The sequence below is a fragment of the Nipponia nippon genome, unplaced genomic scaffold, assembly GCF_047370975.1.
Source record: "Nipponia nippon isolate SJK-2023a ecotype South Korea unplaced genomic scaffold, ASM4737097v1 scaffold_3, whole genome shotgun sequence".
Lineage (NCBI taxonomy): Eukaryota > Metazoa > Chordata > Aves > Pelecaniformes > Threskiornithidae > Nipponia > Nipponia nippon.
In genome coordinates this window covers 39,800,565-39,820,235 of record NW_028262347.1, presented here as the reverse complement: position 1 = coordinate 39,820,235, position 19,671 = coordinate 39,800,565, and the positions used below count along the sequence as shown (strand labels likewise).

Below are 19,671 nucleotides of genomic sequence, written 5' to 3'. Positions count from 1 at the left end.
CTCAAATGATCACTACTACGTGGCTGCTAATCTGCGTATTGACAGTACGTGCCAAAACCAGCTGTCTTTGTGTTTTTAATGTTCAAGGCCAACTACACTACTGCTACACTATCCAAATGAACTAGAGGCTCAGTGTTTGGCCTAATTCTGAAAGAGGAGTTATTTAAGTTCTGAAAGAAATATCAATCTCTTATTTGTACTACGTAGAAGAGTCCATGAATTTCAAATCTACCTAGTCTCGATTTTTAGATTGTATGACAAAGGACAACAGGCAAAATCATTCTGCCCAACATTCCCCTCCCCCAACCCAAGTGTATTTCTACTGCAACAAGTGTGGAGAAAACTACTTCTAAGCAAAATGAAAATTGGCATCAAATATCCTCAACCTTAATTTTCAATAGCAAATTCTAAAAAAAAGTTATGCACTGGACATCTTAATTGATAAAGGATAATTCTGTTTCGAAGCCTACACATTGCAAGAGCATCACGTAGGAAAGGATACTAAATAAAACTAAGAGTTAAACTTAAGCTAGGCAGATCGATTTTGAAAAGAGGGTTAATTAAAAGGCAGCTAAGTTCAGGAAACCCCTATTTGGTTCCTTCACACATTTCTTGTGCAACTCAGCAAATCACCAAGCTTCTTACATGACTTAGTTTCTTCTCTGTGAATTAGTTCTGCGCTACACCTTCCCTTTTATAAGTAAGGGCAGATGGAAGAGGAAAGTTTTACCTGGATCCAGAACCATAAGACTTGGACTCAATTCCATGAAGGCAGTCCTGAAGAGAGCTAATAAGAACTTTACAGCGATCATCCGCAGATACTTTGGACTGTTTAATTAAGGAAATTGCAGTTACCAAGGTCTCTATAGCACTTCCATAGTCCCCTGAAAATGATATAAGATCATGATCAGAAAATTATGCAAATTAGAACAAAGATTTTTATCTGTAGTAGTGTTACCATTTTGACTATCTTCTCTTCAACAGCCATCCAGATCATTTACTGTAGAACCAAATATTAACATACTGTCCAGATCAGTACTCAGAAGGCATTCTCAGAAACTCAGCACAGTACAAAACTCACAACACAGTACAAAATCAGTACAAAATTCAGCCTCCTATTAGGATAATGTGGCTTCAGGGCTGCAAGTTTCCTAACAGAAAAACTCTTTTCAGTTGAGTAGAATAGCAAACACATTAATCAAGTTTTACTAACCAGCACTGGCATCTGATACAGCTCTCGAAATGGCACTGCTTGAGATCGCCCTATTTCTGTTCATGATTTCTTCAAATTCTGCTTCACTTAGAGGTGTCCTTGCAGCATCCATTTCTCTGCAAGCAATAAAACTAGTATTTAAAAAGTTAAGAAAAACTTAAGAAGATATCATTGCAGTTTTAACAATCCAAGTTTGCAACTTTAAGCAAAGTGACAAACAGAAAAGAAAGCAGGATCTGGGTTTGGTTTTGGTTTTTGTTAAGGACATGTTACAGTATAAAATCCTGAAAGCTAAAAAAAAAAAAAAAAAGGTAAAAAACAATTAAGACATTGCTGTATAAATAGACTTGTTCTTGTTCATCCCATCTATTTTGAAGATTCAGCAGCACTTAATAGTGTGCTTTACAAATGTTTATAATTTTCATAAAATCCTTGAAGGTATGTAAGTAGGTATTATCCCAATTGAATGGATGTGGAAATACATGTACATAGGCAATGCGACTTTGAGCAAAATTAGAGATCATTTTTATAACAACACTGGAATTAGAACTATATGATCCTGTTTCCCAGATCTTAACTAAGACCAGAATGCTATAACTTATGAAAAGCAAATATAGGCTACCATCTTTAAGACACTCAATTTTCTGAATGATACATCAACATTTTGCAGCTAATTTTGGTTTTTTATTTCTGGTCAAGTTCAAGGTGCTCCAATTTGATCTCCAAACTGGTCACAGTAAGGAGGAAGTAATAAAGCAGAATCCTCGTACTCATTACACTTTTTTTACTGTAATTATTAGCTACCTATATAGGGTTTTCCAAAGTAACAGAAGTTAACCTATACAAAAACTTTCCCAAAAGTTTTGCAGTGTCCTATTAGCCAGTCTCTGTATCATATAGAAAATTTGGAGAAATGTGTTAGAGACAAATGTTGAGACTGTTAAACTGGGCCACTGCTTGATATTTCTAGAACGGTGTTAGTTCTTCTGGTAGAAAGAAAATGCAGAATAATAAGCAATGCTATCCTCTTAATTGCAAGAAGTGGAACAAGATCCTATAGCCAGTTTAGCATAAGAGGAAATGTCTAAAAATCCATACCTCCCTGAGTTTTGAGTATTATTTTTCGTGTGCCTCCCATAGAATGGAATATGTAATTTTTCTCTTATGGACATGTTATTTCCAGTGAAACGCCTATGATATATAATTAATGACAATTTAAATAGTTATGGATGATAGTTTTAACATTATTAATGAAAATACTGGACAGTAAGTTATACTGTCCTATTCCCACTCCTTCCCTCCCCAGACATTCTATAAACTGCAGACAACCTCGATTTTGTCTATCAAAAAACAACCGACACCTTATCGTTTTATTATATTTCAGGCAATTAAGCCAAATACTTGAATTTCTATAGTTTCTGTATGAACATAGTATGTACAGATGCGTGGGGTTTTTTAAACTTTGTGATAAAACAAGAATCAAAGCAAAGTGTCTTTGCGGGAAAGATTTTAAGCAAGAGAAGTCTCTCTCATGCTAGCAGTAAAATCACAGCTGAAAAATCCAAATGTAACTACGTAAAAAGTGTCAATCTATCCCAAAATTTTCTGTGACAAATACAAATATGGTGAAAAACAAGAAACAGCAGCAAGACAGAGATGCTTGAAAGCACAGATGAAAAAGATGTTTCAAACAAGATGTGAAAGCCTTGACAAGTCAAGTCAGAGAGACTCAAGAACTCTGTCCCCGATAGGATTAACCATAGGAAAAGCCACTGCTACAAACACAGCAAGATCGCACCAAATGAGCAGAAGCATCTTGACAGGAAAGGAAGATAAAAGTCTTGCAGTAAATTCACACCTGGCTTTTGAGACAAAGACTAACTTTGAATTGAATCCTGAAGAAAAAAAAGGGACAAGCAGGGCTGCTGAAAGATGAAAATGGTATGAGCTTGGTATGGCACTGTATTCAACATATGCACATATTCAAAAAAGAACTCCAGAGCATTCTAAAAAGACAGCTTGCAAAGCACAATGATAAAGGTGCACGTCAGAATTTCAAGTTAAGACAGAAACACAACCAGAAGCTGCTGCATAAGAAGTGATATGTAAGTTTACATGTAGAACACATGGAATGATGACACTGCCAAATACAAACAGTGAAGACAAACAGTTCAGAGCTGAAAAAGGAAAGTGAGATTACTGGTGTTGCATTTCAGGATTTTCTTACTGCTACAAACATGTTTCTGAGATATATTTAACTGAGAGAAGTGAAAAGGAGCAAATTAGAAGACTGTTGGGATCCTTCCAGCTCTATTTTTCATTATTTCTAACATTTGCATTAAAAGGAAAAATCAAATGCTTCCTACAAGAGGAATAAATTCTGCTACCAATCGCATTACACCAAAAGCACTCACCTTCCAGGTGGCCCATAGTCACCTCTGTCATATGGTGGAGGTCGGCCATATGGATCTGTCGGAGGTGGGCCACGGCTGTCTGAAGTAGGTATGCCACTATTGGCAGGTGGGGGGAAGAAAGCTGGATTCACATGTGGTGCAGGTGGTGGAGCACCTGGAGGTGGCCCAGGGAGATGTGGAGGAGGAGCAAGAGTCAGGGGTGGCCCAAGAGGGCCAGGTGGACGAGGGGGAAATGGACCCGGAGGTGGAGGTGGACCCTGCTGAGGTGGTGGTGGACCTGGTGGTGGCCCATAGCCTGGAACTGGTGGTGGAGGGCCTGGAGGAAGTGGCCCAAGTGGAGGCTGACCAAAAGGCTGTCCTGGAAACAGAACTGGTGGTGGTGGACGGTCACCACGATTAGGAGGTCCAGCTAATGGAGGTGGGAGGACCTGACCAGGAGGTGGAGGGCCTGGTGGGCCTGGTGGGCCAGGAGGACCTAAAGGTGGACGTGGGGGAGTCTGTCCAGCTAAAATAAAAAAAAAAATAAATAAAAAAATAAAATAGAGTTAATAAATATAAAGAAATAAAACACTTAGTGAAATAATTAAAATTCTTGCCTTTTTTTTTAATCCTTAGAAACAACAGAAAGCCAAAAACAACCCTCACTGAACAATTTGAAACTTACACAAGACATGCATGGTCCCACTTTGGGTCCAGTAGCTTAGAAAATTTTTAACAGTTGCTTGACTATCAATATTGAAAGAGAACAACATTAACTTGAAAACTGACAGCTCGCCCTCCCAATCACTTAATCACCTGCTGTTGTTACCCAAACTCTCAAAACCTTACAAAAACTAGAAAATATTGCATCCTACTTCACCCACAGCTAGTCTTTCATATGGGGCAAAAGATACAATATATATTAAAAATATGGGAAAAGCTATATTGGAGAAGGTAAGGTAAACACAGTATCCAAACCTACTTTCAGGTCCTCATTAGTGGTTTTTCAACTGACCATCTCCCTTTGACTGTGAGTAGACAATCTACTACTTAATGACATTTATTAAAAATACTTAAGCTGAAACAAGAACTTCACTGCAATGCAAGCCTGATTGTTTTAACACAGATTTCTCCCATATCAGATACCCAACTAAACATGAACACCTCCTCTTCAAATCTATGGTATCCTAAGTGCCAACTAACTGACCTGCCAGTGAGCATGAATCAAAGCTGAATTTCTGATGATGTGCAAACTTGTAATGCAGTAAGGAAGAGTTACTTTATGCTCTGCAACACAGGCATTCTCACCCCATACAGCAAATCAGAAAATTTAAACTACGCTGCACTAAAGTGAAGTCTATTTGCTAACATGATCCATCTTAATTTTTTCATACTTCAAAAATACGTACATTGATACATTACAAAGAATGTCTCTAAAAAACGTTATATTGCTCTCAAATTTAAGAAGTACAACTCCCTGTTTGACTATCAAAGAAATACTGTCGAATCCTACAGTCCAGCTATGAACACTGATTATAGCACATTCCGGAATTGCCTTGATGATTATAACTTCCCAAATAAGTATGTCACATTAATATAAGAAAACACAAATGAAACTGAAATCCACATATGAATTATTTTACCTGGGAAAGGTGGTGGTGGCCCTCCTGGCCCTGCCGGTCCAGGGAATCTGTCTGCACCTGGAATGGCACCTGGAAAACGGCCTCGCCCTCTGTTACTAGGTGGAAATGCTGCTCGTGAGCTTCCTCCTGGGGGACCAGCTTTACCTTCCCCAGACATCTGGCCAGACTGTGTGGCTGCAATGGAAAAGCAAAAGTGTAATTACATTAATCAAAATAGGTTAAAGCTTTTCAACACTTGGTCTGAAGTTTTATGCAGCACTAACGCATGACCTTTTGAGCACCACCTTGTTCCTCGGTACCCAAACCCAATGCACCTGGGGAGGAAAAAGTGCTTTGCTAAAACAGGGCAGTGTTCCAGTATGCCCCATACTAACAGAATAGCACCTGGGGAGACTGTCAGTCATTCCTTTAATGCAGCCCAAGGCCACAAACTGTTAGGGCTGGGAACCACGAGACAAGGTGCTGGAGGAAAGCACATCACAGAATCTCTCCTCCCCATTCTGTCATAAGTGCAGCCTGTCCAGAGAACAGAATTTAGTCCGGTTTGTCTACAAATGTTAAATTTCCAAATGCTCCTATACTTTTTAAAATTACATCCCCAAGAAATTGAGAAAGCTTCTCCAACTGTAAGACAAGAGTTTCACAAAGCTGCAACCTTCTTTCAGTGAGTGCTACCTCTTGCCAAAACAGCAGCTCTTCAGGGTATTAAGTGGGTTTTTTAAATTTTTATTTAAGAAGATCGTCTTTAAACAAAGATGCAACTTCATTCACCTGGACTGTAAGTATTTTATGGCTATTTTAAACTGTGTAGAAATTATCAGATGCTGAGAGAAAAACTGCCATAGCACTTTTGGAATAAACTTCCATTTTTCCAAGACAGCACTTAAGAAAGGCTTACTTTTCCTTGACTGCATTTCAAACTGACTCAGAAACTGTTTATTACACGGAGTTACAACAGGATTCTGCCCATGCAATTCTCTTTTAGGCAACAAATCCATCAACTTTTTGGAGGATGCTTCCGATCCCACACCCACAAGGGCAAACCTGAAAGGAAGAAAAAAAAAGTTACACCACAGTTTTTCCACTTCCTGGATATCCTGACACCTCATGAAAAAAGTTACACACAGTAAGCAAAAGAATATTTGGAAACTAGCCACAGAAATTGTTTCACAGGTCTTAGTCCAGTTTTCAGAACAGACAAAATAACTCATTCTAGGACATGTAAGAACCACCAAAAGTGCAAGTCCAAGATGCATCAAAATATATCACAACAAAAGCAGCTTTTTGGTAGAGTATTAATACACTATATATGAATTCATATGACCAAGTTATTATTAGGCATTCACTGTGTTCTCATTACTATTAAGGAGGGAGAAAGGCACATTGATGCAAGGAAGATTAGGTTGCCAGTGAAAAATGGTCTCAAGTGCTCACTTTCAAGAGTTAATGGAAAATAAAGATTTAAAGAAAGACATAATTATGGAGGTTGGGGGAACAGTATTTGTACTACAAGGAACAACAAGTATCACCACCGCACTAACTGAAATCTAGGAATAGTCTTAATGAAGATGGCCAAAAAAATTTAACTCACAAAATAATGAGACACACAATATCATCATAAAAACTTATGCCTGAAATTTAAGTCATTAGTATGAAATGATATACCCAGTCATTGTTGGATATCGATAAACAAAGATTATCAGTTCACATACTGACAGTTATGAAAATTAGGAACTCTTTCCCCATTTCCACCCTCCCAAACTTCAGTCCATTTACAGAAGAAAACAAATGACAAATTCTTACCCTTTAGACTGGCCATTAGCACGATTTTCAAAAAATTTTATCTCCAAAATATCATTTACCCCCAGTGAATGAACTGCTTCAGTTAAGTCTTCATCTGTTGTCCACTGAAAAATATTTTTAATATCCAACTATGAAAGCTTATCTAAAACATTAGGAAAAGGGCAACTGAATTGTCCATGGATGTTTTTGTGTGTTGGAAATTGGTCAAGAGGAATACTTTATACAAGCTGCCAATATTTTCTGACTTTTGGAGAGCAGTCATTTATATTTTACAGTTCTCACAAAATTAATTTTAAAAATATACGCACTTCCCCATATGCCACATTTCATCAACCCCTCCGCACAGTATACCAGTTACAGTATGCCAAAAAAATTCGTATGAGTAACTTTTGTCTTCTGAGAGTACAAGGGTTAAACTGGACTATTTCAATAACTGTTACTTTTTCCACACCCAATCCATTTTTTCTCCCACGGATTCTATTATTTCCACACAAAAGTCAATTTTAGACACCATATTAACCAGGTGCTCTTTACAAGAGCTTTGAATAGTGAGAGTTTAGTGAACTACATATTATATGCACAAAAATAGCAGGATTTACAGACAGAAGAAGGGAAACCAGTACAGAAACTATGGTTAGAAACAACTGCTTCCACTTAACCAAACCTACTTGCTGTAACTTCCTATTAATTACTATGTACAATTTCACTCATACCCGAAGATACACAAATACACTAATTCTTATGGTTTTCTTCCTACTTCTGCAACTCCATCACTTCTATAAATTTCATATGGGAAGTGCAAAGCAGGCTTTCAAGACTGAGCTACTTATCTTGATCTGTCTCAAATCAAGGCTTTTTTTTAAAAAATTCAACATTACTTTGCTGAGAGCTAAATGCAAAGAAAACAAACATGACAGCAACACTAAAGTAGATAAACGCACTTTTTGTGGATAACTTCATTTGTGAAGTCAAATAATAGGTACAAATCGCTAAACATTGGCCTACCCGCTTTAGAAATTGTGACATTTGACTTGGATGAGTTCAGATAATTCATTGCATTTTACTGATTCCATTCATATATTTTAGAATGGTACAACTGTTAAGTCAACAGCTCCTTTACTTACCTATTAGCTTCTGAAATTAGAATACTGTAATAATTAATGAAAAAAAAACACCAAAGCACCCATCAAGCATTCTTTTCAAGTTTAGCACTAGTAAGAAATTAATCAGAAGGGAAAAAGCCTTGAATGAGAATTTTGCATGTGTGAACCTGGAAGAACTGGATTTCAGGTAAACAAATAAAAACTCCAGTTAATTCAACTACTGACCAGCTCTTGCACTTTGTTTGCTTAACTGCAATTGATTTTAAAATGCTTTAATGCTAACAAAAGTAATTGTCTTAAGGGCAACTACAGTTCAGTAGTTATCCCAAACCTGTTACTCCTAGGACTGCAGAAATAAGCCTCAAGGCAAATACCTGAAAACAGTTTTGTTGTAAGAGTCACTGCCCTGCAAAAAGGGAAGGGGAAAAAGGCCCTGGAAAAATGTGAAAAGTAATTGCAAGAAAATCCTGGAGAACCTTCCAGCTTCTTTTTAAACAAAAAACTTCAGCAAGAGTTTACTAAAAAATAGGTTTGTTTAGTAGCCTTAAAGTATCTGCAGGCATAAAGTATTTCATAGTTTAAGCTTGTTCTCCTCCTTCATTCAGTTCTCTGAAAACCTTAAGAAGATAGTAGCACAAATATCCCTTCATAACACCTAAAACATGAGAGGAAAATTTAAAGCTTATATTTACTGAAGATTTCCTTGATTTTTTAGACATTGAGACAGCTCCAGAAAGGTTCACTCAATTTCAGGTAAAAGAAAAAACCAACAAAACAACACCTGCTTTGCTGTATTATTAATATTTCATACAGAACAATTTTTAAGCCAAAAATATTTAAAGAATTATGTTCATAATTTTCAAATTCCTAGCTACACCTAAATTGTAGTAAGATACTTACCCAAGTAAGATTTCCAATGTACAAGGCAATTCTCTTTCCAGTATACGTATAGACAACATTTGGTGCAGCTCCTTTACCTACATCATCCCCAACAGATGGTGGGAGAGAATCCATGTAATCACGATCTTCTGGGGCATCTCCATTATTTGCAGATGGAGAAATTACATCATCATATAAATCAATCTGATCATGTCCACCATATTCAGCTTCCTAAAATACAAAAGACACCTTGATTATATTTAACATTAAACACTCTTAAAACTTACTTGAAACAAAACGCTGTGATAACTGCCACGTTCCACAGACATAGTCAGTCGATCCAACACCTACACAAGATACCTGCTGAAAAGCTAAGCCCCAGTTTCATCCACATTAAAGTATATAAAATTCTTGTGACTTCTATTATATTCTAAACTGATGGGGGGGCGGGAAGGTGGAAATCAACCAAAAATACTTCTGGCTACTGTTTTGCATTGCAATACTTTTGCCCTTGTAATATAAACAGAAATCCAAAAACCCACAAGCCCTACTCCCAAAATTATAGATGCATTAGCAAGCAGGAGCAACATGCAAAACGAGAGGCTAACATCCACTCTCAAGCAAATCTTTTTTCCATCAAAACATTTGGTAGACTGAGCTGCTAGAGGAGCCCTACTGACAAACACAACATTCTACCTTTCAGATTTCTACTGCATTCCTAACTTGATTTTTATCTCCTCAGAGAGGGGGGCCAGACAGGGACAGAATTCTATTTTGTTTCATTAAATTTAATAAACCCAAGGGTTTGTGTTTATTATATATTTATTTATTCGTGGGCTACAGAGGGACTATTCTACAGCATCACGGCTGCCTCTGGAACATTTTGGTTCAGAAAAGCATCGTGGGGTTTTGGAATGAATCACTCCCTTCTCCCTTGGGTTGGTACAGGTTACAGCACAGTTCTGGCCAAGTGAACTAGATTCCTTTCAGAGGGAATGGAAATGAGAGTTTCTTTCCAGAAGTTCTGTTCATGTACTCAACAACTACATCCTACCTGCCAAATGGGAACAGATGGGTCAACATCAATCAGTGGTCCTTCACACAGCTTTGACTCCTAAGTGTGGTAAGAATATTTGGTCCAAAAGGCCAGACTAAATGTAGTCTGACATAGACTATGCAAACTGTGTTAGGTAGATGGAGGGGCCTGACCACCAACTGCCTTAATCTGCTGATGTGCTACTACCAAGCCATATTACTTTTTATTATAAAGACAGCTGTACTGTAATCACCAAAACCAGACAATTAAGAGAAGGGTAACACATGTTGACTGTAAATTATAATAATCTCCTTCACAAAAACACACAAAACTTTTTTTTTAAAACACAGTGTAACCTTAATCAGTGGGATCACTTAATTCCAAATATGAATGAAGCTGGGTGTCGTATATTCACATTAAGGAACTATTTTTAAAACAAAGACTTCCTTTGATACTTGCCATTTTTCATCTTCTATACTTTCACTCATCATATTCAATGGTGATCAGTTCCACAATGGGATGCTGCTATCCTTTTTTTACTATCCTAGCAATCACTTATGATCAAACAGCCCAATCTGTGTGAGGGACACACACCATCTAAATGTCTACTGACAGGAAGGCAATAACTTCTCAGTGAACAGTGGTCTGACAAAGCTTAGGAGGGCCTAGCAGTGTTTAATGTTAACCTTCAGCTTTTATACTGACTTTCACAGGTTGCTTTGCCACATGCAAAAGTTGGACTTCAAAAGCCTGCAGAGGGTTCCTGGACTCTTCCACCCTGATCCAGAACAGAAACCACCGCACCAGGTTTTGATATCAGAGATAATTCAGCATCCACTATCTTGTGATTCGTATCTAGAAACCCATACATGCATCCTAGATAGAACAGTTCAAGGTACCAGATATGGCAACTAGAGAGAACCAAGTTGGATTCCACAGAAAACAGGCAGCAAAGCTAGCAATCTTGGTTGAAAACCCAATATATCCACAACCATCATCAGATGATCAGCTGTCTCGAAAATATGAAAATATTATCAACTGTTACTCATACAGAGAGAATATCACTAAACAAACAAAAAAAACCCCACACCCAGATAAGCTAAGTTTCTGCATTGTCAATCAAGTAGATTTGATCCTCAGTAAACTGCACTGTCCCAATACACCCTAAACTTTAGCAGATATATCTTTCTTAAGTTTGTAATCATTAGATTAAGTAAGGGTTTCATATTTTCACCTAGTTTGTCCAGCTCTCTGTCTCAGTTTGATTCCTCCTATCATCATAGCTAATGAAAGTAGATTCAAAGAACTGCCTGGGACAGGCCTAAACATGACATCTTCCAGCAAGATTAAGGATGATGTCACAAGACAATTAAGGGAATCCTCTGCTAAACGTGCAGTAATTCTAGTCATCTGTGTGTATGGACAATGACTTCAGGGAAATAGAATTTAGTGTTGGTAGACAGATCCAAACAGGCAGCCACCAGTCTTACAGCAGACATACACCAACCTATCTCCCTGACAAGGCCCAGGTCAGCATTGCCAAAATGCCAGAGTAGGCAGCAGTCCACAGCTCTGCTGGACCTCCCTAGTGGCAAGAAACTCCTCTGAAACAGGTAAGTTTCTATCGCATAGGCTTCCAGGTCACCATGAAAGGAGGGAGAGAATTATCAGGGCAGTGCAGTCTGCATGTAATTTTTGGGGGGCCCAAAGCACCCAACAGCATCAGTGCCTTAATTTAAATCAATAAAGACGCAACAGAAAACCTGATGTTGTTCACCATAATCGCTCTTACATTGTGCTGGTATTGCAGCCAGAATGGAATTCATTCAGTTACCCGTCTGTCAACAAGGCATGCGGTTAGATGATTAAGAATTATTTGAGTCAGCAACTGCAAGTGTAGATGGAAAAGAGGTGTCTCAATGGCTGTTGCACAAGATCCAACAACCCTTCCTCCTTCATGCGTGTACCATGGAAACTTACCTAAACACACCCTTCTTTCCTAGGTGTAGAAGAGTAAGAAAAAGAATACAGGAAGTGTTACTTCTCTAGTCTTAGCTATTGCAGCAAGTGCTCTGCCCATACCAGCAATTGGTTTTGACCTCTTCCGACTTCCTTAGTTAAGAGAAGACCATCAAGCACAAAGAGAAATTATTTCTGCTCAATTATAGTCATTCACAATCTTATAAAGAAACATGCTAAGAAACAAAGTCAGCATCACTATTCTGGCCCCCTCTACAACCGACTCAGAGTAGCAATGCATTTCCAAAGCCCATGTTTTTACTAGACCACAGTCTGAAATACTAGATCATTTGCTCTGGAAAATCAGGAATGAAATTCCACATTCTGTGCTATTAAGTGGGACTGGGTGAATAAAAAGGGTACTGAAAAGATATGCTCTCAAAGACTCATGCCAGACTAGCTGTTATACTTCCAGTTACTCAGCCTTTCCTCAATATTTTGTATTTTAACTACTGTTTGCATTGTTTTGCAACATTCAAATATGAAAGCCATAAACACATGGAACACCACGACCACGTCTAGAACGGACAAATTAAAAGTGTTCTTTCTTTTTGGAACTTAGCAGCCATACTCCTCTGAGTTGCAGAGAAGAACTGGTCACTCCCCTTACAAATGCGGGTTTGGAAACTGCCTTTTTTTTTTAAATAAAATTTCTTTAAACTGTACATACATCTCTGAGACTTGCTTTTTCTGCTCAACTCTGTTCAATTTAAAGAGTTAAACACTAAATTACACCTCCAAAAAGACATTAAAAAAAAGATGATGTAAATAAAATTTCATTTTAAAAGTTTGCTATTGTTTCTAGAAAAAATATTCAATTAAGAAAAAGCAAATTATCCAGCTTCTCCTTTATCACTTTTTCATTCAAGTTACAGTATATGTGGTCAAAAGCTCTAAATATACATTAGCATCCTCACTTTTTAAAAAAGTTTGTAGGTCCTGAAGAATAACAAGTTAAAGAGATAAGCAGAAATCTTTCTGGTCTCAATTAGATGTCTGAACACACAAACTGGAACCTGAAAAAAACAGCAGGCCTTTGATGTTTCTAAAATAGCACACTGCCTGTGGCAGAAACATCCACCACAGTGGACAAGTTTCTTAGACCGTAAGATTCACATTTACTCTACAGGCCCAAACACTCTCAGCTGTACAAGTGGCATACCACCAAAATTTAAGCAATCTGATCCCTTGTCAGATACAGTAACTAAAAATTCACAAGTAGTGAAAAGTATAAATTAAACGTAGGTAGTATTGCTGTTTGCATTAGAACAAAGCCAAGAAGCACCAGATGAGATGGTCTCAAGTTTTCTTTGTAGTTTGATATTTGCAAATACACAAAGGTTATCTCTTCCTCAGGCCCCTTTCAGCAGATCAACAGAACTGACGAAATACATATGCAATAAGGTATTGCGCATACATTTTATAATAAATGCAGGTGTGCCAGCTTATGTTTTTTTATGACCAGGACAGCTCTGCCCTTCCGAGTAGAAATTTATTATACCACAATGTGTCCATCCCCTCCTATAATGAGACAACTGTCTTCCTGATATAAAGGCTGTTTTTAATAACCTGTTTTATGTGGCCATTAAATGCTAGCTTTTATTATTTATTACACACACAAAAAAAATATTTTTCCCTCTGTGTTACAGACAAGAAGTCGAGAGAGTAACTAACATGTTCCTAAGAACCTGTGGCCACAGAGGTTTCCAGATAATTAGCCTCTTAGCTACTTACTCCATTTAAATCACATTTATTATCCAGTTACAAAATACAAAGTCAAAACTCTTTCATTTCTAATTTGTTAGCATTTAAATACCAAACTAGAACACTACAGGCGTGTTTAGACATATCCACAATGCAACTATGCAAGTATACTCATTAGAGTATAAACAAAGCAAGAGCTTTTTCCACAGCATTAAAATAAAGAGATCCTTAAATTGTTTTGTATCCTCTGCTTGGTCAGAAGGATTTTTTTATGTATACATACATATAATATGTATCATAAAACCAGGTTTTTTACTGTTTAATTATGTGCATGTGTGTATACGAAAAAAAAAGTTGGGAAATGCAAAGCTGATCAGAGCATCAGAGAACTTGACCATGCATGGTCACATTTTCACGACTGCAGGAAAGTAACCCAGTTTGCTGGACAAAGGTGCAGGCAACCTTGAGTCAGACCCAAGCCGGCCTCATGCACGGGCTCCTCATTATCTCAGTATCATGCACTGATACTCTAGGCTTTTGTGTACAAAACCACAGCCTAATATTTGCTAAAGCGCCCCTAATCTTACAGCAGTCTTCTGCCATCAAGAGAATGCCAGCCTCAGCCATTTGTAGGCAGATAATGCAGTCCTCAGGTGCAGCACAGATCTCTTTCTTGAAGAGCAAGATGTGTAATGTGTAGGGAGATGGTCAAAGTAAAATATGCCATGCAATACCTATTTCTTACAGGTCACAAGTAATGTATGCAGGAAGTATTATATTTATGAGACTTGTCTCAAAACGAGACTTTAAATAAATGCAAAAGACCATTGGATGGGGAAGCCAGCTTAGAAGAACAAAATGGAAAATGACTCAACCAAGTTCTCAAAAAAAAAAAAAGGGAAAAAAAAAAAGGAAAGTACAATTTAAAAAAAAAATAAATACAACTTGTGGGAGCCAAACTGAGTAAAGCTGTAAGCCTAAGGACAAAGAATGTGATTATAATGAACAATAAGTTAATGAAAGGGTAAGAGGCAACACAGTTTTGATGAGCTCCAGATGGAATGGGAAAGATGCATTTTTACTAAAAAAGATCTGACTTCAAGTCAAGTTAGCCAGCTCATTGCAACCAACACTAAATACAACCCAAGACAGTTCTCAGTTGTCATCCATCTTAGCCAGCTTGTAAACCCATGGCTCTCCAGACTTTATTTCACCCTTATAACCTGTGGATCATTTAGCACTAATCAAGCAGAACATCCCTCCCCACCTTCTCCTAGAAAAAGGCATTAAAAAAAAAATCCCAGAAGAGCCTGAAGGATGAGTACCTTAAGGCCCAGAACACAATAAAACAACGAAGGGAAGCTCATTCAGCCACAAGTCTTAAATGACCCGCTTACTACAGATGCAAACAAAAGTTTTGTCCCGCCTTTGGTATAAATACAGTTATACTGTACCCAGAACGACAAAGCTATACAACGTATTTTTCTGTCCCTGCTACTGGCAAAACCAGAGGAAAGGGTTCCTATAGTCCAACTCGAATAAATACTGGTAAGTCAAATTAACATAGTGCAACACAATCCAAAAAACAATACTTACATATAAAGCAATTTTTCCTTACAAATATGGTGTTCCATAAAATGTCCGCTACATAAACAAATTAATAATGTAAATCACTTTCTCCCTACAGCATTTTCTCAACTGTCATCTTCAACCATCCACAGATATGCAGAACCATGTCCTGTCTTAACAATTCAAGCTGTCAGCTTCAAATCAGAAACAGTAATTCATGAGCAGATGCTTCTAGAGGACCCATCACAATGATGTCAGAATTAGAGGTAGTAAGTAATACTGCAGACAGTAACAACTAGCCTTCTTTTGTACTTGACAGAAGGAAATGGGAAAGTGCAGAGGTGTCAATCTCTCCCAGTAAAATTTTCTATTTTGAAGTAATACAGTTCAACTGAGAAGGTCCTGAGACAACATGAAAGTCACAAAAGCGAAATTTGGAAACAAACAAACAGCAAAATTTTGCCAAAAAAAAAAAAACACCAACCAAAAAAACACTCAAAAAACAAAGCCAAGCTGAGGGAAAAGGGGCACTAGCCTCTTCTCACTTTGCTGCCCTATATTTTGCAAGGTTGACAAACTGAGGAAGCAGACTAGAGAAACACAGCCCCAGCAGGAGAACAACTGGGGCAAATATAGTGAAAAGAGCAAAAGGGTCTCCTGACTGCTGGAATAAGCTAAACCAAATTACCACAAGACACTCTTCATCTGTACCATCATCCTTCCTTGCACCATGGCTATAGGCAGTATCAATATTAACCATAACCTGAGTAGACCAGGACTGTGTAAGTGAAACAGATCATCCCTGTCACTTTTGTTCTGGCAGTATCTGCCTGCACTATACTTACACAGCACAGAACTATTCTACTCTGAGGGTTTCTGCACACAAACACTACTGGATTCAAATGAGTTTTTTCTGAAAAACTTGGATTGGTTATCTGTGTTTTACCTGGAACGGATCAAAAGAAAACTTCGTCATTAAAGAAACTGAAGAGATGTACTCTTATGCTAAATGGTATTTGTGCTAGAGTCCACCCCAATTTAAATTCCTATAATGGCTCTTCAACTGTAAGGGAGAAACCTTCGCGTGTAGACAAACTAAGAGCAAATACTAAGAGCAAATCCGTGCTCTCCACCATATGCTCTCTGGTATGGCATTCTTTTATAGTATTCCTTTATGAGGTTACTAATCTTCTGAATTACTTTATCAATAAATATCTAAACAATTAAAGTTTCCTGAGAGAGCAATAAGTTGCTATCCAAATTAACTGTGACTTCCATAACCTATTACCTATTTCCCAGTTCTCTGTAGGGCAGGCAGGCATACAATTGGGCATCACTCAGTAAGCCCAGTAAATGTGTGAAAGTGCAGTTGTTCTCGGTTATTTATGTTCTACGGCAGGAACAATGCAATCTGGGGCAACGCAACCTCGAGAAGTGCCGGAGTCACAAACAGGACAGATGGCAAGCAAAACTGACGTGAACACCAGGTTTCAGAATGAAAGCAGGCGCACGGCTTTTGGGGAAACATGAGGGGTAAAAAAAGAACTAGAAAAGTGGACTACTTGTAACCCAGGGAAGTTCTGTTTATTTCATCCACACCTCCTCACCAAAATAGGAGCTCGTCCTCTGAAGACCTGCGTGACTTTTTTAACGACCAGGAGAGACTAACGAATTAAAAAAAAAAAAAAAAAAAAAGGTAAGATAGTTTCTCTAGTGATGCAGAATAAAGCTGCACTAGTCCTGCCTCCCCCGCAAAGAGCGGCCGAGAAACTGCTACCGCTCGGCGGCTTTTTTATTCATCTGCGAACAATGGCAGTATTTCCCCGCCGCCGCCGGGAAGGAGCTGCTGCTCCCCCCGCCGCATCCGGGAGGGTCCCGTCCTCCACAGCCTCCTCCGGCCCCAGCCGGGAGAGCGACCTGGAGCCGCTCCTGAGCGGGCACTTGAGAAGGGAAAGAGGGAGAGAGAGGGAGAGGGAGGGAAGGCGCTCGCCCTCGGCCTCTCCCGCGCCCTGCCCACCAGCAGCCTCCCCTCAGAGACCGCGGCCGGACGGCGCGGCGCTCCCCGCCAACCCGGGCCCCGATGGCACCCGCGGGCCGGGCCGGGCCTGAGGGGCGGCCTGCCCCCACCCCGTCCCCGCACAGATCCGCGCACTCGGCGGCGGGAAAGCCCGGCGGCGGAGCCGGCCGAACAATGGCGGCGGCGGCAGCAACGGCGCGGCCCGCCCCGGCCGCCGCGCTGAGGGCCCTGCAGGCGGCGCGGCGGCGAAGGCGGGTGAGGGAAGGAGGGGAGGGGCCGCGCCGCGCCGTACCCGCCGGCCGCGCGTACCTGGTTGAATTCCTCGCCCACGTCGGCGTAGATGTCGATGTGGTCCACGCCGTCCGCCATGATCCCGCCCGGCCGCGCCTCAGGCCGCCGCCAGCCGCGCCCGGCTCCGGAGCAGCCACCGCCGCCGCCGCCGCCGCCGGGAGGGGGGAGGGAGGGAGCGAGGGGGCGGGGCACGAGGCGTCACTTCCGCGCGAAGAGAGAGGGGCTTCCGGCAGCTGCAGAAGTGGCGGCTGCCCGGGGAGGGCTGCGCCGCCCCGGCCCGGCCCGTCCCGCCCCGCCCCGCCCCGCCCCGCCCCGCCGGGGCCGGCCCGGGGGCGGTGGGGCCCGACAGGCCCGCGCTGCCCCGCGGCGCCTGCCGCTCACCGTCCGCCAGGGCCGCTTCCCGCCCCTGGGCCTCGCCTCTGCCCTTCTCTGCGCGGCCATGTTAGGCCGCGGGCTCGCGGCGCCTCAGCGTGCGAGGGGACGGCGGGAGCCGGGGCGGCGAGGGACCGCGGGGCCCGGTGCCGGCGGCGCCGGGCCCTGCCCGCACGGGGTGTGCTGCAGAGCGGTCGTCGGGCGGGATGGGGCTCACACAAGCCCCGCTGGGTGCTTACTCGTGTTTCTCGCTCCGCCTCAGCTCCGAGGAGAACGCTGCCGAGCGGGGCAGCGCGTTGTTTAATAGCCAAGGACTGTAATTAGCATCTGTAGAATGAAGCGGAGTGTTACATCTTCAAACCAGGGATGCACATGCTGGGCTCAGGAGCACAGTATAACGTGCAGAGAGGAGATCAACAAGCACACACTGTTCTGCGTTGAGCCCGGACTGTGAGATGCTCTGCTGTTACAGAGCTCAGTTTTAGCTTCACAAAGAGGAGATAATTAGTGTCAAATCAAGAGATTTTTTTTTTTTTTAGTGCATTTGCAACTGTTCGGTTTGCAAAGACAGCTTCAAATGATTTTTGAATGAATGTGCCTATTTCCTAGCTCTGTGTTTAAGCTCCAGGTGGTTTAAAAAACAGCATCTCCTGGAACATAATGCACAATGTACATAATGTTCCACATCGTAGATTATGTTCTGCATTGTACATTAGGTTGCACATCCAAAAATAAAGCTGCTTTTTTTACCTTACCGTGAGCTGACAATAAGAAGCTCGTGTTTCTCAGACTGAATTAAAATAGTGTAATCATTGCAAGGAATAAAAATGCTTAGTGTTATTTTTAGCTTGACTCAAAATGTCATTTTCCATGACTGGGAGTACTTCCCAGTTCCTGGATCAGCATCCATGTCCCAAACTGTCCTGACTTCATGTTGGGTCCAGGACTTGGGTAGAGACCATCCCTGTCTACCTTGCTGCCCCCACGTTGTAGTCTCCATTGGAAGGAAAGATGAGTGGACCGGAAAAGAGACGAAAAATCAGAACCACAGCGAGGGGTATGCTGTGGAGCACACCTGCCAACGGTCCAGGTACACCTCCGGCATGGAGATGCTTAGGCATTATTCCTGGACTTCTTGTCCAGCCTGTGGCACGTTCAAATTTGTCAGCTGCAGACCTCGTGTCATTCCTCATGTTAATAATTCTGGAAGCCAAAAACCCTGTAATTGAGTTTGTTTTCAACTCTGTTGGAGTTTCCTGGTTGGAGGAACTAGCAGATCCCTTACCCTTTGGAAAAGTTCAGACTATCACTTGAAAAAAACACTTCAGAGATGATAGGAACAAACAAAAAGCCTTAATTGAACTTTCAATGTTGGTTACAATTATGATTGTTGATACTGTGTTTGATCACAGATTAAAAGTACAGGTTCACATCTATGAATGCACAAGTCGCACGTGAATTAGATGATTCATTGGTTTTGCAAGGAAGATTCACTTCTGGATTTCCCACAGTGCCTACAGGTACTGTTAAAGTATTGAGATCTAATTGAGTTCACATATTTGCTTAATGATGAACTGATTCAGTGACTAGTCTTGTACAGAAGAAAGTGAGGCACTGTGACACTTAATA

The 19,671-nt window shown here is 40.6% G+C and overlaps 1 protein-coding gene across 10 annotated transcripts in view; it reads right to left on the bottom strand.

The window, feature by feature from the left end:
* Positions 1-17,851, bottom strand: part of CPSF6 (cleavage and polyadenylation specific factor 6) — a 37,137-nt gene extending 19,286 nt beyond the window's left edge. For 8 of the 10 annotated variants that reach the window (XR_015706989.1, XR_015706990.1, XR_015706991.1 and 5 more), the window contains exons 1-9: positions 17,689-17,851; positions 9,056-9,265; positions 7,053-7,156; positions 6,148-6,293; positions 5,250-5,423; positions 3,628-4,132; positions 2,312-2,404; positions 1,214-1,329; positions 731-884 (exon numbers count right to left, since the gene is read on the bottom strand). Coding sequence is in view for 7 of the 10 variants with exons in the window: in XM_087767858.1 (XP_087623984.1) it covers positions 731-884; positions 1,214-1,329; positions 2,312-2,404; positions 3,628-4,132; positions 5,250-5,423; positions 6,148-6,293; positions 7,053-7,156; positions 9,056-9,265; positions 17,689-17,748 (1,562 nt within the window). In the remaining 3 variants the exon portion in view is untranslated. The remainder of the gene's footprint in view (positions 1-730; positions 885-1,213; positions 1,330-2,311; positions 2,405-3,627; positions 4,133-5,249; positions 5,424-6,147; positions 6,294-7,052; positions 7,157-9,055; positions 9,266-17,688) is intronic. The other 2 variants (XM_087767860.1, XM_087767861.1) reach the window with 1 other exon arrangement.
* Positions 17,852-19,671: the final 1,820 nt, after the last annotated feature.